The sequence below is a fragment of the Centropristis striata genome, chromosome 9, assembly GCF_030273125.1.
Source record: "Centropristis striata isolate RG_2023a ecotype Rhode Island chromosome 9, C.striata_1.0, whole genome shotgun sequence".
NCBI lineage: Eukaryota > Metazoa > Chordata > Actinopteri > Perciformes > Serranidae > Centropristis > Centropristis striata.
Genome location: NC_081525.1, coordinates 6,957,405 through 6,982,576, shown reverse-complemented (window position 1 = coordinate 6,982,576; position 25,172 = coordinate 6,957,405). Strand labels below are relative to the sequence as shown.

Sequence of the window (25,172 nt, the reverse complement as noted above, 5' to 3'; positions counted from 1 at the left end):
ATATTAAGGTCCTTGTAATAACCATTAATTAACGATTAATTAAGGCCCTTGTAAGTCCTTACAAGATGCTTATTAACATTACTGTGTGTTTATAAGCCTATATAAGTGTTAATAATGGCATTATAATACAGCTAATAGCAGGCTATAAGAGATGTATAATAAGAACATTAATAAAAGCCTCACGAGTATCGTATAATTCTTCACAATGGCATTACAAACACCCATAACCCACTCATTATGTCTTTGCCGTGCCTTTATTAATCTTTTGTTTGCTTATTGATATTAAAATATACTTTATTGCTCATTTATTATAAGTTAACTATGCACTTGTTGACAGTTAACTATGTTTTTTGCAGCTAAAGGGATCTAAAGCAAGAACAATGCCTTATTACTTGTTAATTAACACTTTTTTTTGCAGATTTTTAACCGGCTCTGTGTCATTGCAGTATAGTTTATGGAGATGGAACAGTGTTAGCTCTCTCACTAGCCAGCAGAAACCCACTAGATGACACACTGGTTGAAAATCTGCAAAGTTTCCATCTAAAAATACATGAATTATTTGTGCTGCTTTACACCTGACGACAAGGAGCTTCACCTGGAGGTTGTAACTCAAAAATCAGTTTATGTCCTCTCCATGTCACTGGTACAGGGACTGGCACAGCTGCACCGTGAAACTGGGCCTCTGCTGCCCAGGTGCACATGGCAGTAAACCTGAAAACATGTCATTACATAAAATAGTGCTCGACTTGTTTCAAGAAAATTCTATAATTTAGCAGCATTTTCCTAATTCTAATGCGGCAACCTCACCTGCTGGTGAGTTGTAATAATAGTAATTCATTTTAGTAGCGCTTTAAAAGGTACTCAGAGGCTTCTTACATGGTAATAAAAACATAAACCACAAAATCGACAACAGTATAAAAACAACAGGAGTTGTACATATTATCAGATCTACCAATCAAATCAGTAAGAGACATTAAATCAGGAAGATACCATGTTTGAAATCACTCCAGATTCCTTTTCTAAACTGCCACCACTTGCGTATGTCATCTGCATATAAATAGTTTATGTTATCGCTTGACCTTTATTGTTTTAGCCCTTTAAGATTTCAAGAAAATATGAAAATGAGAGGGAGCTTATCTACAGAGAACACTGATTTTAAAGGCGAGCCGAGCGTCACCGGTATAGACGGCATGCAAAAGAGCCGGGGACGTTGCGTCATCACTAACCTATAAGGATTTGAATATGTCAGGGGAGGACGTGATTTATGCTTTGGGATGCACAACTCTTCTCTTTCCGTCTTCCCCACAAAAAAATCCCCCACGTCTGACGTTGAAGTGAGGGAGGGTAACTTTTTCTTGTTGCAGATCTCTGTTTGCATAGTTTTTAATATTATTTTCACAACAACAAAATAATCGATGTTGAGGCTCAACACCAGACAAAACAGCTTGGCAAATACAAACACACTGATGCCCAGCAGCTCATGTTCATTTTTGTTAAAATCTCGTATAATGTGTCTGTTTTCTTGCACACTAATTAACCTCATATTTCCACTCTTCAGGTAGCAAATAACTCAATCAGCTTGTGCAGGTCTGAGTGGAGAGGTTGGGCTCTCAGGGGCTGAAACTTGGCTCTGCTGTGATTTATTGTTTAATTGAGCTGACTCGTTAAACTTGGCTGTAATTGATGCAATAAAAAAAAGCCTGGCCGCCAGCCAAACGCTCCGTTGTGTAACACCACAGTATGCAAACAACCATACCTGATAATATTATAGACTACAGCAAGCAGAGCTGTGCTTCCTGGTGGATTCTCTGTGCTGAAACTAACCGAAAGAAAAGTGAACAGTTTGTGCAGCAGCTTCAGCCTGCTTGTAGGAGAAAGAGAGATTGTGGATTGTGTGTGTGAGTGTGTGTCTGGCAGTTTGGTATTTCCTGAAGGAGTTTCCTCCTACCGTCAGAGCGGAACCACCCTGGGCCCCTCGGCAGTCCAACCCACAGACTGACCCGGTACTGCTCCCAGAATGAAACACAGAGACACGGCAGCCGTGTGGAGCCACGTTAGATATGAATGTGTGTGGATATAATGGAGCATTGATAAAGATGGTGACAAACAGTAGAGAAGGATGTTATTAAGGCAGGAAAGCGTCGTCTCCAACTCCAATTCTGCTTCAGGCTGCAGGCAGCTATCCAACAGTCTGAGAGGCTGGTTGTTTTTTTTTTGTTGCCTGTATTTGCGTATTTCGCAGTTATTTGTCACATGGTGTCAGCGGCTTGATGGATAGGTGTGTCTTCTGCACCTTTACAGTAATTCCATGGCCACGGTTTGCCCCAGAGATAGCGAGGGAGCACCAATGATCGCAGGCCAGGATTCCTGTGCTATCAGCCGGCCTTACTCGGCACGGGGCCTGACGAGAGAAACCTGCCAGATGAGGTGGAAAGAGAAGGGGAAGAGAGGGAGAGCCTTGTTGACAGGGTGAGGGAGAAAAGGGTGAGCTATGTCAGCCTGTGTCTTTGCCCCCTAGTCCCAGCTGGCCTTGATTACCCAGAGTTCTCCAGTGAGCAGCTTCGGGGAACATGGCCGTCGGACTGTCAGAGGGGAAGAGGTTCTGGGCAGGTTTTCAGACCTCAACCCCCGGGCTGAACTGAGAGCAGCTCGCCTACAGTGCTGTCACATTTTTATAAATGATGCTGTTTTCTGGTTTGAACGTTGAGTTATAATGTGAGGATTAGGACAATGAAAAGAGTATTTGAAAAAAATGATATCTGCCAAAAGTTCCTGAAGCCCGCCCCTGTTCTGTACGCAGCATTTTTGAACATCTGTGTTTTGACATCATTTTCATGAAGCCTGTTGCATGTGCTGCTAGATGGTTTATTGAACTACATGAGAAGCCTTCACTTTCAAAAATACCTGGCAGGTGATTGGATGAACCATTTGTCTGTCACCGTCCATTATCAAAGCCAAGAAAAGCCTCCAGTGCCGCTCTTAGCTCTTTAAATGAAGAAAAAAAAAACAGTTCTGGTATAACTAATGCTATTACACCCTCTACTAGGGTTGTCACGATACTAAAATTTTCAACTTGATACCGATACTCAATACCATTGTCGATACCACAAGTATAAAAACAAAGACCCCAAAATTTAACAGAAATATTTTTATTAACAAGAAAAATGCAACATGTAAAAAATTTACAGAACCACAGGTTAAATATTTATAATAAAAAACAGTTGTGCAAAAAGAAACTACAACTATGATAACAAGCTTCAGATACTCGATACTTTTGAAAATGAGTATCGTATAAGGATACAACGTTTTAGTATCGATACTTTTTTGAGTATCGATACTTTTGACAACCCTACCCTCTACACTCGCCTCTCTGTGTCGTCACACACACCTAAATCACGCCCAGAGCTTTTTAATGATATTTTTATCCTGCTATTCTCATGTGATCTTGTGACAAACTAGCTGCCTATCAAGGTAAGCTGCTGCCTACCTACCCCAATAAGAAATTTAAAAGCTGTAACCCTTGTCCTACAGATATTCAAGGAGGGTTGAATCAAGAGAAACTGGAATTGGTTAAAGATGTTTGAAGATGTTTTGCTTCTCATTTGAGGTATTTAAACACCTGGGGACTCCCTGACAGTCTAGAACTGAAGATGCCCCTTAGATGAGAGCTGAAACATCCTCAAGGATCCCAAACCAGTCCAAGTCCAGATGCTCTTGATGGATAACAAAGGCCTGGATGGATAAGATTCTTCACAGACATCACCCAGATATATCGCTTGTCACAGAAAAGAAAAAAAACATTGACAAAACATTGAGAAAACCATTTAGAGTTCAAAAAAGTGAGTGGAAATGCCAATTTTTGGCCAATTACGTGAGGAAAATATTAGAAAATGGCGTGTAACAGAGAACAAAGTTTTAAATTAAATATGAACCTAATTTAAAATGATTTTATAAAATGGTTGACTGAGTTCTGTTGTCTCACGGTATTTCATCATTTCGCCCGACCCACTGCATTCTTTTTCACTTTAGAGAAACACTGACAGCAGCTCACGTGCCAAAATAACATTTTCCCGCTGTAAATAATCTCCCATTGCAAAACAATAAAGCAGTCCAATCCAAATATTCAGAGTTTTTTTTCTTTTCTTTTCAAACAGGCAATTGTTCTTTGGCTTGAGTGGGCCTTGCGTCCTGTTTGTTTGCTTCACAATATTTAACCATAAAGACGAGTTTTATTGAGAGGGATCCTAACTCCAACACTCTTTACTTTACAGGAATATAGTTCTGCATTAATTTCATGAAATAATTTTCACTGTAGCATCTGTTCTGTCAGGATATATTACTCCAACAGTGTCAGCTGTGGCACCTAGCATGGTTTAAAAAGCTTAATTATAAACACAAGTTATTTTATACATATGTAATGATAAGAAAAATGACCAAAGAACTTGATTTTCTGATGAAAAAGTCTAATTTTAAGTCTAAGTTTAATGAAGGCATTTGTTGGCAGAAAGTGTCTCTTTCTTAATCCAAAAACTATATTTCAGAAAGTGTCGCTTTACGCTAATTAAGGTTTTGATGACTAATGAATAAAAGGCTCCATGCATATGCAGCTGATGTAAAATAAGGCAAAAGTTGCTTATGATAACATGTTGATATGCAAGTGTTGGAACTTGGATATGTTATAATTTAACAACTTTTTGATGGCATTTTTGGGCTGCAGAACACTGCGATAGTTGTTAGTACGAGAAGCCACCTCATAAATACATTAGATGTAGTACTTGTGATGATGTCATCCCTCTGGTGTCTCGTCTTCATTGTAATCAGCGCCAGAAGGAGAAAACACGAGTGGAACTGAGAGCCCAGACTTTGAGAATGACAGGAAAGGCAGGAAGGAAGGAAAGGAAAGGAGGAAAGTGAGTGAGGGATGGAGGTGTAGCACCGGCTCACAAGCCAGCAGCTGAGATTTTAATGTGTGTCTTTGCGAGTGTGTGTGTGTGTGTGTGTGTGTGTGTGTGTGTGTGTGTGTGTGTGTGTGCGTGTGCGTGTGTGTGTGTGTGTGCGTGTCATATGTGTGTGTCTTACAGCAGTGTGTTTATAAATCACAGGAGTCAGGCAGTGTGTGTCTTGCAGGCCGGTGTTTCCTGCAGTGTAATCTGAGTCTCTGGTGGAATGTGTGAACCACATCCGACTCCACTCCACTCGAGCCCCTGACTCACTCAATTTCCCACTGTAAACAACCCGGGGATTCTGCACCGGGACAGGTAGAGTCACTTTACCCTCCCTCAAATAATAACAAAATACAGGAATTGCTTTCGAAATGAAAGCACTTCAGATTGAGTGGTCAGCGAAAGTCAGTGCTGGATAATGATTTTTAAACTGTGACTTCTATTCAGTGTTTTCTGCAGTGAACCTCAAACTCTATTACTTTTTCATTTTGCGCGCGCGTGTGCGTGTGCGCATGTGTGTGTGTGTGTGTGTGAGAGAGAGAGAGGTTTAGAATGAGAGGTTAATTGTAGAGTGACCTCTCTAATGTCTTTCCCTGGCTTGTTATCTTGATTGGGTAATTAATTCTGTGGCTGCTCTCTTCAGTCACCCCAGTATTCACACACTCATATGTCTTACACACACACACGCACACACACACACACACACACTTTCAAACCCTCCTGAACTCAGGAGCCCCAACATTCCTGTAACCCTAAGGCTGCTCTGTCGCATTACTTTTCCTCTCTCTCCCTCCCTCTCTCTCTCTCTTCGCTGCAGAGGTGGAAGAAGTATTTGATTTTTCACACATGCAAAAGTAGCACAACTTACATCCTTTTCAAGTAAGGAACTTCATTAAAATAGCATTTAAAGAAAAATATTTCTTTCTTTCTTTCTTTTTTACAGCTTTGTTTTTACTTTGTTGCTCAAGTTGTCTGTTCTCTCAGTTATAATGACGTGGCACAGACAATGAGACAACTGTTAACCTACATCTTAACGGCTGTATTTGATGTTAAAAGTGAAAGTGACACTCCCACAGTAACGCTCGTAAGATTTAATTACACTATTAGAATTGCACAGTGAAAATTATGGTGGTTCAACCGGTCAATCAGTCTGTGAACTGTGATTGATACTTACAACTAACAATTTAGGTCATAATTGTACCTTTCCCCTTTGTTCTCTCTTACGTTATGCCAATGTGTTTGTCTGATCGTCTGGCCTATTTGTCAGCCATGTTGTTCTGAGTTATAGGGAGGAGTCAAAGGAATGCAGATCGCAACATGAACAGCAGATTTATGTTAGCAGTATGCTAATTTTTGCATTCACGTTGGTTGGAAACTTATACGATTCATAAACACAACATTACAAAAAAAGTGTGGAAACTTTTACATTGTGCATCACAACATTTTCACCAGAAGCCCTCTGGTCACGAGACTTCCTTATGGCGTTTCGACATGAAAAATTAAGCAGTGTGTTTCCTGTCGTAAGCTTCCCTTTAAAGTACTGGCTTGAAATTCCATGCCGGGTTTTGTTTGATGATTAGAGGCGGAGTAAAACCGGAGATAAGGTCAAATATATTTCGTATAAATATATAGAACTAAATGCTATCCTCATTTTACCTCTTATAAGTTATATGTGTAACCCGTGTTAACGTTTGCAACATTTAAAACTCTTTTTTGAGCATGATCTTGTTTGGAAAGTAAAAAAACATAATTCTCGAAATCTAATTTTATGTTTTTGGGACTAAAAATGCTGATCCAGTAAGTCAAAGTGAAAGAAATAATTATCAGGCCATATCGGTGAGGTTGTGCTGAAAGAAATAATACCTAACATGGCATGGTAAACATTTTTTGAATGGTATATACAGGCAGAATGGAAAGTATTCATATATTGACAATAAAAGCCCAAAACTCAAAAGGGTCAACAAAGCAGGAATGCACATAAAAAGACACTTGTATCCACAGGTGTGATGCTGCATGTTGCAATTTAAATAAAGTAATGCTGCACAGCGCCCCCAAAATGCAGACGAATACGAATATGAAAACTTTATTATCCACTGAGTGGAAATTCCTCTTTGGTTTCACCAGAGACATGTCTCAAAACATACAGAATAAATAGTAAAACAATAAAGAAAAAACATTTCAAGGATAGAAAAATATAAAATAGCCTACAGCAATAACTGTACTTCACACATTACCCATTCAAGTACAAGACATTATGTTGCGATGAAGATGATGTCATGGCAGTCTCACTGTTTTAAGCGTTTCTATAGCTGGGAATCGCGCTTACAATGACAGAGCTGGCACTATCTATAGTGGGGGGAAAAGACCTGGTAGCAAAAGTGAGAAACGTACCAAAATATGCAGTGGAAATAAGGCAATGTTGCATCTTGTTCTGTAGTTTAATCTACAGTTCTTAAGATTTTTTAAATGAAGAATGAAATAGCATAATATGTATGTACTGAAGTAAAGCACAAGTACCTCAAAAGTGTACTGAAGCACAGTTTAGTTACTTTCCTGCCTTGTCACCTCCCCTTCTTTGAGACACTTTGGATTTTGGAGCATGCTCTGTCTGCGGGATGGAGAGACCACTTCCTCTGAGCGGTAGACAGCTCGCTGTTTTTCTCCCGGCTTTATCACTCTATCACCAGCCAACAGACACAGAGAAAGAGAGTTAGTGTGAGAGAGAGAGAGAGAGAGAGAGAGAGAGTGGGTGAAGGAGTCTCTCCTACACACTCACACTCTCAGGTTCTGGCTCTCCCTGTTTGGGCACGATGAGAACGGCAGATTATTGGGGCTGATAAGATGAGGAATGCTGCTCAGAGAGGAAACGCCGTTCTGGAGGAGATGTAGCCTATAGAAGACTGGTCCCTCCTCCTCCTCCACATGTGTCATTCAAACCCCCCCTGCAGCACCGACACTGGCTCTTCCTCTCCTTCTGTCTTCACGCTGGATGGCAGGATAGAGACGACAGGGGGAAGAAGGAAAGGGAGCAAATCTGTTGACCCAGGGCCGATGGGCATGCCCATTCAAGCCTCTCTTTTCCTCCTGCTCGCCCTCCTTTTTACTTTTTACTTCAAAACTGTTCCATAATTAAATGCTTAATTCATGACTCTTTAGCAGTGTCACTGCGTTCCTAGTAATGATTTTCCACTGAAGAAATATTCCTGAGGGAGAAATGTTTAGATTATCCAGAATAGCCAAAGAACTGTATTTAGAATAGATGTTACCATTAACTTTAATCATTTTTCACCATTTTTTTTGTGTTGGGCTGAAGAAAAAAACCTTAAAAACCTTAAAAACCACCAAAACGTTCCCATGGATAAACACCATTAATGGAAAGTAAGATTTCTTTTAGTGTGTTTTGACTACTCTATTTAAAACATTTAATCTATTTATGAGCCTTAAAACATTTTGCATTCATTTTACCATATTTTTAACATTAATCAGCGTGTGTTTTATAAATGTATAGCGTATTTAAAGGCCGGATTAAGTATTTAAGAAGTATTAATTCTGTGAAACCAAATGTTTCCATTTTCTTTCATGTTATCAGAAAAGATACCAGAAAAGTTAGAAGAAAATGTTTTTTCCTCTTCTCCGTCCTCTTTATTGCCTCACAGTCCCTTTGATTTGTCCTGCAACCTCTGACCTTTTTTAATATCATCAACAAATATAGCAGATTAAATAATCTATTCTATTATTTTACCAACAAAATGGAGACAAACATCCAAACCTCCCATATTTCCAAAAAAAGTATCAAATATTTATTGATCACCATGCTGCTACAAGCTGTGTGAGAGTTTAGAGCATCCTGTAAATGTGCGTATATAAAACCAAGCATTCATCTGCAGGAACCAGACTGGATGCAGAGAATGAGCGATGGATCAGAGAGGAGGGAGGAGGTTGTACGTTCGCATGTTCAGAGAGCAGCTGGGGTGAAAAAGAGCGAGAGACTAATAAATAGTGTGTTGGGAGCTGAGGGCTGCAGATTTTGTGTGGAACCACCTCGCCTAACCCCGACACTGCCGAGAGCTCAGCCAAGGCCTGAATTAGACCACATATATCACCTCCACTGTGTGTGTGTGTGTGTGTGTGTGTGTGTGTGTGTGTGTGTGTGTGTGTGTGTGTGTGTGTGTGTGTGTGTGTGTGTGTGTGTGTGTGTGTGTGTGTGTGTGTGTGTGTGTGTGTGTGTGTGTGTGTGTGTGTGTGTGTGTGTGTGTGTGTGTGTGTGTGTGCGTGCGCGCGCGCGTGTGTGCGCGCGCGTGTGTGCGTGCGCGTGTGTAGATTGTTTAGTTTGTGTGACAGAAGGCCAAAAGGGGCAGGAGGTTGAACAGATTTTCTCTTCAATAGCAGATGAAACCAACATTTCAGGTGGCCTATTTTTTTTACTTTTATATGAAGTTGTTTAGTTACACTGTTGTCTGACTGCTTTGTGTTTCTTTTACCGTCTGACTCTGTTGTAGTGTTGTTGCCATATTCCCACAATCTCAGAAACTAACTTGAGTAGTAATAATAATAATAATCTTCATGGTACCACTTTATATTAAGGTACACGTATTCAACATTAATTAGTTGCTTATTAAGTAACATATTGGCTCTTAATTAGTCTTTATTAAGTACTTATTAATGCCTTAATCTGCATGGCCTTATTATAAAACCAGTAAGACTTTAACTAAGAGTTTCCTCAGAGTTAACCTCAGAATTGTTGCTCATTAGTAGTAAGTAAGGTTGTTGTATATGAGTTATGATCTTAATATGTTTTGCTTTGTATGGACTTTATAAGGTGGTAGTACCAAAAGAATGATTATTCTCCCTTAATAACACTTAGTGAACATGGTCTGTTCCTACATCACTACCACCTTATAAAGTCCATATTATAAAGCATGTTGAGATCATAACTCATATACAACAACTTCCTTACTTACTACTAATAAGCAATAATGCTGAAGTTACTGAGGGAAAACTCTTAGTTAATGGCTTACTGGTTGTATAATAAGGCCAGGCAGAATAAGGCATTAATAAGTGATTAATAATGACTAATTACGAGCCAAAAAGGTACTAATGTGCATGCTAATAAGCAACTAATTCATTTTGAATATGTCTATCTTAATATAAAGTGGTACCATCTTTATGTATAAAGGATATTAAGGTTTTAAAAGAAAACTGATACATACAGGGAAGAAAAGATGATTCAAAGAAAATAAAGGAGATCACTTATTCAGCCGACCTGATTTTCTTCCAGCAGATTGTTCCAGAGTCTTGGGGTCCTGACTGCAAACCATCCCCTAATGTTTTCAGCCTGGACTCTAGATCAGATAAAAGACTTCTGCCTGAAGGTCTGAAAGTACCTGCTGGTGTGTACAGTACTAAGAGGTCATAGATGTAGCAGGGAGCCAGGCCAGGAAGAGTCTTTAAAGTAATCAGTAAAATCCTAAAAAAATGTTTTAAGATAAAGAGTGGAAAGAAGTTAAAGATTCTCTCTGAAAATATGTAAAAAAAAAAAATTTTTAAATGTCAATTAATTCTAGCAGAAAAAAGCTGAGTTTAGAGCTTGACTTTAAAAGGAACATTTTATTTTTCAAAACAATGTTTTCACTTTTTTCTGTGAAGCCTGTCAATCATATCCTGTTTGGGGTGTCCCTACCACCCAGGTGAGTTGACACTGCACTTAAACACTTTTTGTTTTTCTCTTGGATCCATACTCAAAAATACAAAGCCCAGTTGAAATGTGCTATTCCAGACTTCTCAGAGGAAAACTGGCATGCTTTTTTTTGGTTTGTGTAATCTAGCAATCCTGTGGATTATGATAACATTTTACCCATCAGCCCGGGCTTTACAAGACTGCACTGCAAACTCAGCAATCAAACTGGATTTCAAGCAGGTCCAGTTTATCCCTTATCTAAACCAGTGATTCTCCTTAGGGGGTCTGTGTTACAAAGACACAAGGTTCACAAAATGATGTCTCTTCATAAAATATATTTAAAAATCAGCGTCTGAGGTGCAGTTGTGCAAGAAGACAAGTACAATATACTATTATGTGCATTACTCCCACATGCAGACCTCAGTCAGCAGAGACTCAGAGATGAATCATAGATAAGAATGAACATGCACACAGTTATGCAACACACTGAGTAACCATAAAGGGAACTTTGGTGTCAGTCTGCAGAAATAAAGGACATTTAACACAACTTTCATTTGTGGTTTTGCAATGCTCCATGCACCCTCTTCTAAAGCTTTATTACAGGCACTCTAAACGATAAGAAAAAATATCAAATGAGATGAGAAATATTAAGTGGCTCATTCATATATTTTTTAAACTAAAAAATGTAATCCAGCATGTATCGACCACTGTATCAAGGACTTTTCTTGCTGTTTATTGCATGCAATAAACAACTATATTAAGCGGGGGAAAAGAGGCTAAGTACTGTAACAGTAAGAAACATAAAGTGCAATGTAAGTATAAAAAGAATATTGAATATAATATGAAGAACACCAATATAACAATAAAATTGTCATAAGATTGAATGTGCAGTGTAGATCTTTATTAGGGATTAAACACACAGACATCACAGGTGTGGCCTCATAACAGCCAATGGGAGGCAATCACATGACCCTGATAATAACATGATGTACATAAAAAATAGATTTTGTCCAAGAGCACCCAATATATTTTTCATCCATCTTGTTTCCCCTCTATCTAGCACTGTTTGCAATGTTTCTGGTGAGAAATATGGGTAACGCTTTATAATAAGGTCCTTAATAACCATTAATTAACAAGTAATAAGGCATTGTTCTCGCTTTAGATCCGGTAGTAGATAGTTAACTTATAGTTATAGTTAACTTATAATAGATGAGCAATAAAGTATATTTTAATATCAATAAGCAAACAAAATAAGATTAATAAAGGCATGGCAAAGACATAATGGGTGGGTCATGGGTGATTGTAATGCCATTATTAACACTTATATAAGCTTATAAACACACAATAATGTTAATAAGCATCTTGTAAGGACTTACAAGGGCCTTATTACTTGTTAATTAATGGTTATTACAAGGACCTTAATATAAAGCGTTACCGAAATATGTTATTTTAATTCACACGAGTGATGGAAAAAACTATGAAAACTACAAAAAAACAAGAAGCTGTTCAACAATCATCTACTTTTAAACACGGCGGCTGGGTGTCAAACCCCGACAGGCCCTGCACACAGATTACACGACAATTAAGATAAGGCTGGGTGATGTTTTCCCCTCTCTCTCTCTCCCTCTCTCTCCCTCTCTCTCTCTATCTCTATCTCTCTCTCCCTCTCTTCCCTTCTCCTCTCTCTCTCTCTCTCTCTCTCATGTTGTTTAAAGAATGGAAATTGTGTTCCCCTTTGATGTGTGCTGAAATATGAAACAACCAGAGGCTTGAGAGCACACATCACACACACACACACACTGTAATGCACAAGGCGCTACTTCATCCAAACTTTATTATACTAACGTGCAAACAGACTAAACACACTTTTCACTGGAAATCACTGAACTGCACAGTTTGATTTCAGTGGAAGTGAACAGTCACCTGAGGCCCGTGACTCTCTCTCTCTATCTCTCCCTCCCTCTCTCTCCCTCTCTCCCCCCTCCCTCCATCTTTCACTCTCTCAGTCTACAGCTTTCTGCTGACTCCAGGAATTATGATCTGTTTCCCGTCCGCAGGAATAATAGAATACAGGAGGAGGGAGGGGGGGTCGGCAACAGCTTAGTGGAACAGTAGTGAGGAGTCCAGCTCCACTGTGGTTACACTCTGTGTGTGTGTGTGTGTGTGTGTGTGTCTGCAAATGCGTTTATATCCAGATGTGCAAATGTGTGATATTTTCCTCTTCATTTCCATAAACTTCACACATTAAAAGATTATCCTTGGACACACACACGCACAGAAACACAAATAAAAAGCTGATTAATGGTCGTAAATCGACGCCCTCCTCCCCGTTATCTTGACAGTTAACGCCTCACGTATACAACCACGTGGCCGACGGGCTGCGGATCTCTCTCTAGCTGCCAGAGCCTTCTGGGCACTTAACACTATCGGCAGTTAGATCCAGCCGCTCGAGTGTGTTTGGAGTGTGTGTGGAGTGTGTCCTCAGCCGCGTAAATATTTATCACACGGCTCCCCCAGGAATTTTAATGAGCAGTGATGGAGAGCAATCAACACAGCAGAGCCCAGAGGAGGCGAGGAGATGAAGTGGAGTGCACTTTCTGATGTGATGTTTTGGCTTTTTTAATATCACCGATGGATTTTACTGTTTTCCTGCAGAGATTCACATTTTCCTGCTTTCCTGTTAATTGCTTCCTGTTGTTTTTTTTTTATGTGTGTCCTGCAGTGGTCCCTCTGTAAATCAAGATGTTTACTCTTTTACGATTTGAGGCTGCAGTACGTGTGTGTGCGTGTGTGTGTGCGTGCGTGCGTGGGCGTGTGCATGTAGTGAACATACTCATCAGGGTGACAGGGCCACCCTTTAGAGGTCACTCAACACATTGTGTGCAGGCCAAGCTGCATGGGGAGTCAGGGAAGGAAACCTGAGCTATAACTCACACAGCTCGCTCTCTCACTCTCTCTTACACACACACACACACACACACACACACATGCACATTGGACGTGACCTTTGACCTGTAGTTGGGAGTGGCTAATAACTGTCTTGGATTCCTAAAGATGCAGAATCTCACAATTCATCTAAACGTATTTCTGTGATGTTTTATTAATGTGAAGAAATAATAATAAACTTCCAGTCCCTGAAGTATGCTCACTCACAGGGACACAGACATTTAACCCTCTCAACACCAGTCATCACAAATCAAAATCAAACCCACAGAAAGATGGCGGCATTCCTAAAGATGCCAAAAATATCAGGCTAAATGTAGAATGTTTCCACTGGATGGAACAGTGCAGCCGTAGAAAACATGCAGGCTGGGGTTTTGTATTTATCTTGGTGTAAACATTGTATAGTGTGAATGAAGAGCTTTTATTTATTTAAAATAGTTTTTCTACCTAAAAGCAAATATAAGAGAAACCGTATTATAAGACATTAAAAATGAATCATGCGATGAAGCATAAGACATATTGTAACATCTTATGTATAAAATAGCCATCCAAACATATAAATACTATACTAAAACATACATATTATATATATTACTATTCTCTTATGCATTAGACAACGTTCCGATAAATATAAGCATAATCCGATAATGTGTTAATCCTTTTTGACATATATTCAATTGAACTGTACAAAAAATGGTATATTTGTATGTTCAAACTGATAAACTTTTCATTTTTCTTTCTTTTATTGGTAAGAAATGTAGATGCACTTGTGCTGCCAAAGCATGAAGAGACAAAATGGTGATTTAATATAATCTGTAAATGTCACAACACGATTAAAAGTGCAAATTAAAAAGTTGCATACGTTACCTTTTAGTTTCCTGCTACACGGCCCTTTGGCTTGGGGCCCCTGAAGCCAAGAAATGTTCACTCTTGACCCTTTATCACTTGATGCATTATGTAACAGAGGAGCTATAAGCTCTATGTCTCAGATTGTTCCATTTTAATACAATTAGTTTTAAATCTCTGTACAAAAAAGGACAAACACAAAATTACTCTCTTTCTTTCAAATCATCTTACAAATCTTGAGCTTTATCTTGTGAGAAGCACTTTTATAGTTTATCTAAGTTGTGTTTATCACACTCACAATCAGTTGGTGATTGTACAAAATACAGTCTGTGAATTCAAAATGATTTTATTTGAATTGCCATTTGTTCAACTTTGCAAAGTTTTCAGTGCAATGTAAGTATAATAATTTTTATTTTTTGGAGAAAATAGACAAGTGGTTTGCACACTACCACATGAGTCTCTTATTTCCTGCCTCCAGATGAAACTGGGGGCCTTTTGTGCTGTAAAGTAAGTTGAGGCAATGCTGGTGGAGGTGCGTTAGAAACTGACCAGTGACAGATTTGTGACTCGGAGCCTGAAAGGCTCTCTCTTTTTTTTGTTTGCCCACCTGCACACGCTTTTACCCACTCACACACCTGGCAGGGCTCTGCAGGGAGAACGGACTCTTCCTCTTCGTCCCTTCTTCGTGTCCCCATCGTTGTCGTAATAGCGACTCATCCTGCGTATAAAAAGCTAAAGATCATGTTGAGTTCTTCCATCAAAAACCCCTCAGCGAGGTCAAAGGTCTGAACATCTGGGGACGTGGAGACCATGGGCTCCAGACTCTCACAGCATTCTCGGGCCGTTTTATCTGATTTTCTTTGAAGTCTCCGTAGTCGCAGCCTCGTGTCCACTACTGTACAAATACCAGAGACGCTACTGGACTTCTAAAACCACATCATAGTGTCCCAGCATGCACCCCTCAGAGAGAGAGAGAGGGAGGGAGAAGAGAGTTGTTTTCTTGAGATCGTTTGATGTGTAAGTGGGTGGGTTTTCAGTAGGAGGAAAACTAAATATTATTAGGGACATTTTTTTCTACCTTTCCTTACATTCAAGTGCTGTAGGTGCTTGTGTGTGTATGTGTGTGTGTGATCACATGCTGCTACATGTTTGTGTGTTTGGGGGTCAGCCTCCGGTGTGCCGTGTGATTTATTGAAAGGCCTTGCAGTGATTGCAGAATTCCTTTGCGTTAAATGCCTTCTCTGAGTGCCTTTTACTGCCTGTGTGCTTTATGGAGCATGATCACACTCTATTTGTCTCTCACTTTTACATTTCTAAAGATTATTTTTTATGGCGTCTCGTCTTTATTAGAGTGGAGAGTGTCAGGAAACGGGCAGAGAAGGGAGAGACGGCGAAGGATGGGCCATGCAGATATTGAAGTCAGATGTTTTATTGAAGCTGAAGAGAAATGGCAATCGTCACATCTGTATGTGAGATTGTATCATCAAGGTTATGGCAGGAACAGTCATGTAGTCAAGGGTCATGCTCCGCTCTGATCAAATAATCAACAAGTTCTCCTTTGTCATTCCATACAAACATTACTCTTATTAACCGTCCGAACACCAACAAGGCGTTTCATGGTGTTTTTTGCTCTTTTTACATTTTACTCACTGTGGCCTTGAATTTCACTCCGGTTTATAAAATATATTTAAAGGAATTTAAATATTCAACACTTTCCCAAGTGCCCACAAGTGTCATGAGTTCTGGAAGAAAAATGTAAAGGGGTCTCCACATATTACACATGTTGGACTATTTGCATTTTTACAACCTCTCCTCTCCTCTCTGCTCTCTGTAAACTGCTTGCCTGCTTGATTTTCAGTGAAAATATATAGTGATTTTGACAGAAATATCACAATTTTAAGCTTTGTTTTGCCGTGCAGCTTATGAGGACATAAACCTCAAAGTTGAACTTTGTCTTGAATTAAATTAGCAACTTGAATCGATTGGTTTTTGTATCTTCTGTAGCATCAACCACTGAGGCAGAGGTGTGCTATGGTATTGAATTCCTTTCCTCACATAATATTGACTAAACAAAAGCTCTGGAAACAAAGACTCGTGTGTGTCTGTGTCTGTGTGTATGTGTGTGTGTGTGTGTGTGTGTGTTGTGTAACCCTAAGCTGACTGTTATGAGTAAATGTTCACACTCCACTGTGTGGTGTGTGTGATGATGGCATCATGGTGACAGTAATGATTATGGTAATAAGTCCCAGCTGTGATGTTTCTGTATTACCAATACCAAAATCTGCCCACTCTGAATCCATTAGAAACATCATGACAAATAAAACTCTTACTTTTTCTAACTTCGCATATGAAGCCATTGTAATGCCTCCTCGTGATACACATCAGTCCTGAGGGACTGTGCTGCCTGTAACATGGTCTCAGATTGTGAGTTTAATCTCTGAAATGTGTCTAATGCTCGCAGAGTGAAGGACAATTTTGTCACGGCTAATTTTCGGCTTTCTTCTCCCATTTGTTGTTATTATTACTGCTGCATATTTTTCAGACTGGGGCAGAGCGCTACTTTAAACAGGATATACCAAAAAATGTTGGTGGGTGGGTTCGGTTCCAGATCGGATCCATATGAAGATTATATTGTGCCCCCATCTGTTAGTAGTTCATGTTGAATTATTTGCTACACGCTCTGTTTGGGGTGAGTTCACTTGGCCGCAGAACGCTCTTGTTAGCAGTTTGGAAACGGCTTTTATTCCACTGAGCTGTGCTCTGCAGACAGATCTGCGAGGGTGAGATTGTCTGTCACCTGCAGAAATCCTGGTTGAGAAAGTCCAGGCGCTGGATTAACTTCCTGGATGCTGAACCGTGTGGTTGTCTGCTAAGACGGCAGACTTTAGCAGACAAGGGTCTGATTTCAACAGATGTTCTCCTGCCAAGCTCAGACAGAGTTCTCAGAGGCCAGGCGTGACGATGATGATGATGATGATGATGACGAAGATGGTGATAATACAAGTCATGACTCTTCTATTTCCTGTTAGGCTTTGTATCATTTGAAATGTTGAACATGTTTTTCCACAAAATCCCCTTTTTCATTTCAAAGTGCCAGACTTCAAATAGACTGATTGTGTCTTTAACACAAGCAGCAATACAAATTTTGCATCAGTAAAATGTAAAATTATATTTGATCAAAAAGTTTACAGGAAATATATGTGTAAATATGACCTGCAGTTGGGAATTTAGTATTTATATGGATCGTGTTTGCAGGAATACCTTTATTTTGAAGAGCAGGAAGTTGACAGCTGTTGACAAAAATGTCGATACGAATGCAAGACTTTAGATGCAAGGCTCTGTTTTTTCTACATTTCTATATTCTTTTTAGTAAAACTGCAGCATATTGGAGAGGAAAATGTTCCGGTTGAACGAAGCCCGTTTTGGTTATTTTTGTGGGATCTGAAAGGATTGAAAATCGATCCTTAACTGATCTTTATCTATTTAATTTATGAAATACAGACATCAAACAGTCTCCCATTATAACTTAACTTAGCCTTGCTACAGAGCTTTATCTCGCTGTTAGCTCTTAATAATGAGGACATAACGTTACTAAGGAACTTTATTATTCTCAAGAAAATTACAACCAAGAAACCAAATCTGTTAGTTGCAGCCTTACCAGTAACCTACTGTATGAAAGTTAACTTTATTTCACCATCGTAACATTACAGTTATTAATGTCGCATCGCCACAAATAGATATATTACGTCATCACCTTGCATCCAGCAAAATTGGTTGTAAACTACTGTACTTCTTTTAAATAATTGCCTTTTTAGTGTGTTATATGGCTATTAAGTATATTTTTCTTGTATTACATGCACCAGTCTTGTCTTTAAGGTACCAAATGAGAAGCAGTGCTCCCAATTTCATTGTATATTGTTATACAGTGACAATAAAGGCTTTATATGCTATTCTATTTATGGACATGGAAACACTACTGCCTTTTGCCAAAATCCAAACTAAACAAGTTTTATGATCACAAAGTTCTTAAGATGACCAAATTTGAAGTCAATCGGGTTAAAGCTGTAGGAGGAGTATGTTACAGTATGGAGCCTGAAAATGGCCAAAAAACGGCAAAAACTGCAAAAAAAATGTACATTTAATTCAAGATGGCTGACTTCCTGTTGGTTTTAGGGTATGGGTCCAAGAGGCTTTTTTGTGCATCTCCGCATGTTACACCTGCCTACCAAATTTCGTTTGTCTACATGAAAGCTCAACATTGGGTTCCACTTCATTAAAACCAGACTTGACGCACGTTAAAAATTCCGCAAATTTTTAAGTAAGTAAGCCTGCAAAAAGCCAATTCATTTTGTGATTACACTTCGATTCCAATAGGGTCTTCGGGAAAGTGGTTGATGCTCTGACCCTAATTAAATCTCCTCCTTGTTTTTGTTGGTTGCTGCCAAAGTAAGACAGCTCAGGTAAGGCTCTGACCTTAGCCTCAGTAAGCAGGGGTCTTCTCCTGTAGCATTTTTTCAACCCGTCCTGTTGTTTCTTAACATTTCATCAACAGGACACAACGTCATGTCTTTGGGTTTATTTCAGTTTGTTGTATTTGCATGTACACGCAGACAGAAACTAAACGAAAGGCGACTTCAGGGTCTTTTTTCACTCCACTACTGCATTTATTTTCCTTCCCTTATTTTTGGCATCAGCCTCTGACAGCCTTGAATCAGATAAGACCCGCCCTCTTGGCATTTAGCAACCAATCAACAAAGACCATACAAACCATGGGTGACACAGAACTTAGACCAGGTTCAGTTTCTGCCAATCTGAAACACAGCTATGAAATGTCCTCTATTACAAAACCTAATCAATATAATTATGAAGAAAGTGGATTATTTAATGTAATTGTGGAGTAAGTCACCGTATAATAATTACATTCAGGCCCATGATGAATTATGTCTCGTTGCTGTAGGTAATTAGTCTGAAAATGTTTCCAGTTATGACTTCAGAGCCAGAAATGGATGTGAGTAATGTACAGAGCTGCTCACATGAGAAAGAGCTGTTTGTGCTGCCGTTACGGACGGAGGAGAAAATGGGCTGAGCACCATGTGGAGTTAAAAATAAAAAAGACCTGGAATTGAACCGCGCTTTCAAAGTGAGCAGTGTCACAGACCGACTTGGTCTGTACTTGTTCACTATGTGTGTGTTCAGTGTTCTTGCTATTGTATGTAATCAGAAGAGTGTGATTAAGCGCCGCGGAGCCTCTTTGAGATGTGGGTCCCTGCTCTCTAAAAGGCTGAACTATGCCTGTGCTGCTGTGAGCGTTCCTCTGTAATAAGATCACCCAGAAAAGACATTTTCAAGAGGTTGAACGTCAGATAAAAACACTGCTCTCTCTTTTTACACTATGAGGCTGCCTGAGCACTTCTGCTCTCTGCTCCATTGTTTGGCCTTGTCATCTTGGTTCCGATTAATGGAAATGTATTGCCACAGCATTCAATATTTTGGACAATAATGTGCTTCCACTTTGTGGCTGCAGTTTGGGGAAGACCATTTCCTGTTTCAACATTACAATGCCCAGCCTCATCGCTAGAAGAAATGTTGCAATTCGATTCTGCAACCTACAGATACAATAATATGATTTTTTTGGGGGGCACCCGTCTGTATTTCATGCACCGGTTGTCCAATGTAAAACCTGTTCTTGGAGTTTGTTGATGTAGTTTAACAAACATCTGAAACTTAAACTTAAGTAACGTAACAGACCTACATATATTTTTTCCCAAATAAAAACAATTTTCTGATCCTAATCAAGTAGTTTTGTTGCCTAACCCTAACCAAATAGTTTTTGCTTGAATTCATGTTTAACCACATGTTTAAAACTGGGACCATGATTTGTCCCCCAGTGTGTTGACAAGCCATGCCCAGGGTTCCTGATAAAGGAAGTTCATGTACTCCTTGATGAAAAAAATCTAGCGCACACAAAGAGATTTAGGACCACGGAGAAAAATGTGTTGATTAAAATAACTGTAACTGTTGATACATATTTAAACTACACATGCCTGTGTTTTTGCACCTCACATCGACAGTTTTTCCAACTAACTAACTAACTCAAAATAAGAGCACATGGATGTGTTAGCAGAGTCCACCACATAATTTACAACAAAAACTGTCAAAATATGATGCCTTAAATAAAACAGAACCCTTATTCTCCTTTAAAATAATTTATTTAAAAAATTAAGATGGAATTGTGGCATTAGAATGTGCGAGAGGCACCAAATTTAGCCTTTTAGGGCAATATGTCTGACAAAAAAAACCTGTGGGAAACGCTGGTTCTAAAGGCTTGACAGACTGGACAGATAAGAAATTGCCCAGCATTATGTTAAGGTAATGAAAGGAGGAGAGATGTTTTGGGTCCTTCCTTGAGTCAGCTTCAAGTCAGTAAATTTGTTTGGCTGTGCTGGGAATTTCATGTACAAACTTCTTTTTATTTATATTAGTATGTTGGTTGTTGTTTACACTACAGTTCATATAAAAAGGTTTAAATAAAACATATTTTGGTTCAGGCATGGAGTGGAAAAACAACTCATTGAGTTTAAATTATTTGCTGACAGCTTCGTCCCCCCCAGTTCAAAATTCCCATCTGCACCCCTGGCTAGCGAGTAATATTTATTCGCTCATTGTGCTCATAAATCATTTTTCCAGTTCACACGTCTATTTTATTGGCAAATGCAAATGAAATACTTGCGCTGTAGAGCCCTACCAATGATTGGTATGTGACGAGTAGGGAATGAGAACAGGTTGCAGGGTTGAGAAGATTCAACGCATCTTTGATTTGCAGAAACAAACAACATTTTATTCTTGTGACTGTATTGCAATGCCTTTGTGCACAAAGCCGGTCCATGAAGATGTTTGTTTTTTTTGCGTAGAGCAACTTAATTATTGACTGAGTTTTGATTTATGGTTCAGAATTGGATTTCACCTGTTGATAGCATCACTAAAGATAAGGCCTTATCATGTTTCAGTGATATTCCCCACAGTAACTGTTTACATGCTACATGTTTGTTACTGAAAAGTAGAAGATAACTTTCCTGTTTTTCAATTTGCTTCCTATTGTATTTACCTACAACTGTCATCAGAAACTCGTCGATCAAGTTGAACAATCAGTTCTCCCAGTCTGCATAAGTGCTTGTTTTTAAGAGGTGCATTTTTGCTACAGTGGCTACATGTATATGCTACACTTTAATCCCTTAAAAAGCACAATTACAAATCAGCTTTAATGCCCTTGTGGCTGAACTGAAGCAAATCCCCGCATCCAGGTTCCAAATATTGTGGAAAGCCTTCCCAGAAGTGTGCGGGTCTTTACAGCAGCAATAAATGCCCACAGGTCTGGAATAAAATGCTCAGCAATCACAAATGAGTGCAATGCTTGGGTGTCCACATACTTTTTGCCATAAAGTGTGCAGAATTTTAAGATCCGTGCAGAGTAAAAACAACAAAGAAATAGAGGGAAAACCAGCACATACTTCTTGGGAAAGCATTTAGATGAAAAAAATTTAATAAAAGCCTTTGTTTTGCTTGTAGTCATTAATTTTGGAATGAGCCGCCGGATTAAGAAACATACAGTATCAGTTAATTGAAATAAAGGAGATTCTTCAGTATCAGGTTTCACCAAAGTGTTTTATTAGACCCCTCGAGGCCAACATGTGTGTTTCTGATATAAACTTAATCCAGATGAAAAAAAATCCCTCACAAAATTTAGATGGAAACAGAAGTGGGAGAAAGAGAGAGAGAGCCAGAGAGAGAGAGAAAGAAAGAAAGAAAGAAAGAAAGAAAGAAAGAGAGGAAACTTTACAAACATAGAGCACAAAAAGGGAAAAGTTTTCCCTTTTTTTCTGTCTCTTTGGTGGTCTCAGGCAGGGTCTCACTGGATCTTGAACCCGGTGCAAAACACAACAGGGGTGGAAAATGAGTAAGGGGTTGAAGAGGTGGGGAGGGGGTGAGTGGGGGGTCCTGGGCTATAGGGGGGTGGTGGGGGGGGGGGGTTACACCACCAGAGTCCCACAATTCATCATCCTCTGGCACCGACGGGGGCTGTCTGGACAGATCGGTGGTGGGGAGCCGAGAGGGGGGATTGATGGCCAGCGAGACTCTGTGACCTCCCTTTTTCCCCGAGAGAGGGGAGATAGTGTGTGTGTGTGTGTGTGTGTGTGTGTGTGTGTGTGTGCGTGTGTGCGTGTGTGCGTGTGTAATCATCACCCTCCGTCCCTTGCATCCTGTTGAAGACATCAAGTTTGCAGATTGAATTGAATCTTTATGTGAGGACGACACATCAGCTGGATTCTCCTCTTCGAAGCAGACATCAGATCAGACATGACAGATTATTTGTTTTTCTTTCTTTCTTTCCCTCCTTTTCTCTTTCTCTACTGAACAGGACTACCTACAAGGTGACAGCACCAAAGCGTATCAGAAGTTGGGTTGGAAGCCAAAGGTGACTTTTGAGGTGCGTGTCTCAGGAAATCCGCCGATATGGTCGAGGATATTTTTACAGCTCACGTACACAGACATGGAATGATTTGATGAAATGTAATTCAACCACAGAGAGGACAACGCATAATGAAGATAAAACAGAATGACTTTAAGGATTTGGGTCAGAGCTTCAATTGAGTGTCTGAGTGGGTATTTCTATATCTCCATATGTAGGATGTGTGATGAGGGATGTGACATTTCTTGCAGTGGGTTAGTGAGTGTATAGTTTTTGAGACCAGACTACTGAGGCCCATTAAATCCACACAAGAAGCAACAAAAACCAACAAGTCGTGTCCTACTTTTTGTGTTTTATGTCAGTTTAATACGAACGTACTGCAAGTAATATGGGGAAGATAAAATTTAAATTTAATTCCTTATTGTAAAGGTTTTTCCGCCAACTGTTTTGGTGGTTGGCATGGAAATAAAACACAATTATAAAACAATATTTTTATACTTTTAATGTTTTTAACCATTATACAAAACATCTGAGAAAAGTCTCTACATGTGTAAAGCAAAGATTCAAATAAGTATTTTGGGGTTTTTTTTTATTACGTTATTATATTTTAACAACAACATGATATGATCAAATAATCTTGTGACTAAAGGGGGGAAATGTGGGTAAGTTGGTCAGTTTTGATTTTTAATTTTTGGAGAAATCTAAACATAATTAATATAAAAACAAACAAAAAGAGCCAAAGTTCTCAAGTTAAATTTTGTGGAAATGCAAGCAGCCGAACAAGAAGTTTGCCTACATAAATATAGAATTGACATTTTGAATGAAATGAGGAACTGACTGTAAATTAAGCAAAAGAGTCCAGATCTGACCTGACACTTGTCTATATTCTGTGCAGTTTGGTAGGTGCAAAAAACAAAACAATAGGAGGTTTGTTGCCGAGCCTGAATCATTATTCACTCTTTAAAATACTGTCTGTAAGTCAATAAGTTTGAATTATAGCTGATACTGAAGAGATGTGGCGTCTTTATTAATAACAGCTCTCCTATAAACCGCAGAGTAAATAAATAAAGACAAAGCATTTTATTACAGTCAGTCATTCTGCTGTGTTTATATTAAGAGATGTATTTGTTTTCACATCATTTTCATTAAAGATGAAGAGTCAGTCTTTACAAACTAACTGTAAACTGTGTGTCTGTCTGCAGGAGCTGGTGAAGGAGATGGTGGACGCGGACATCCAGCTAATGAAGAAAAACCCAAACGCCTAAGTCCGGATCAGTCCAGATCAGCAGTCCGAAAAGCTTTCAGCACTCCTGTTCTCCCAGCAGTGGAAGGAACATGTTTTTTGTTGTTGTTTTTATTTTATTTTTTACCTTTTATCACTTTTCCAAATGAAGTAATCCTGTCCTTTCTTCCCTGTGAAGGAGCTTTAACCTTTCCTTGCCTTTGTGTCCTGTGTGTCTATTTTTAGCATCATGTCATTTTGATTTGTTTTGTTATCACATAGCAGAGATGCCTTTTATATTTCCACACTGATCATGTCATAATTTATAGAGATGGCACGTTTTAAGGGTTTATTTATGTCTTTGTTTCTTTTGATTGTGATTGAATGGATTGATATGTCAAATTAGTTTGTTTTTTTCCTGTCAAATTATGAAATTACTGAATATATAAATGAATAGAAGAAGGAATAATTTATGTTTTGTTGGAAAGTATGAATTAATGGGGTTATTAATGTAACATAAATGAACCGTTTAGTACAATAAAGAATGAACTTTTTACATGTTGTCACAATGTTTTCTGATGCAACACAAATATGTGACAAATTATGTTGTTATGTTATTATGTTTATATTATGTTTATATATTCATTATGTTATGAATATTAAGATGTTTCCCAGGAGTCCACGTCATGTCTTTTGTGTGTTTGTCCTTTTAGACCCTAAATGCATGTATGGTTATTAGGAACGTGTGTGTAAGTGTGTGTGTGTGTGTGTGTGTGTGTGTGTGTGTGTGTGTGTGTGTGTGTGGGTGCGTGAGCGTGTGTGTGTTGCACAGGTTGTGCAGAGGTCGGCTGGCTCGCTTCGGCTTTCCAGGCTTTTAATTTGCGAGCACACTGCGCTCTTTTATTCGGCAGGAAGTGCGTCTCTGCCCGGAGCCCGGAGTCCCAGAGTTCCGCTCTCAAACGCCTCTTGTCTGGCCAGACTTGCTGCAGTGAGCGCGTCGATCCTGGATCCGGACTTGCTCTGGTCTTGATGATAGTCTTCAGGTTTTCACACTGGTACGGTACACACTTCTCA

The 25,172-nt window shown here is 39.3% G+C and overlaps 1 protein-coding gene across 1 annotated transcript in view; it reads left to right on the top strand.

Moving 5' to 3' along the window:
* Window positions 1–24,654, top strand: part of gmds (GDP-mannose 4,6-dehydratase) — a 244,909-nt gene extending 220,255 nt beyond the window's left edge. Inside the window, exons 10-11 of the mRNA XM_059340705.1 lie at window positions 22,826–22,894; window positions 24,079–24,654. Of these exons, the coding sequence (XP_059196688.1) occupies window positions 22,826–22,894; window positions 24,079–24,141 (132 nt within the window). The 3' untranslated portion in view covers window positions 24,142–24,654. The remainder of the gene's footprint in view (window positions 1–22,825; window positions 22,895–24,078) is intronic.
* The last annotated feature ends 518 nt before the right edge of the window (window positions 24,655–25,172 follow it).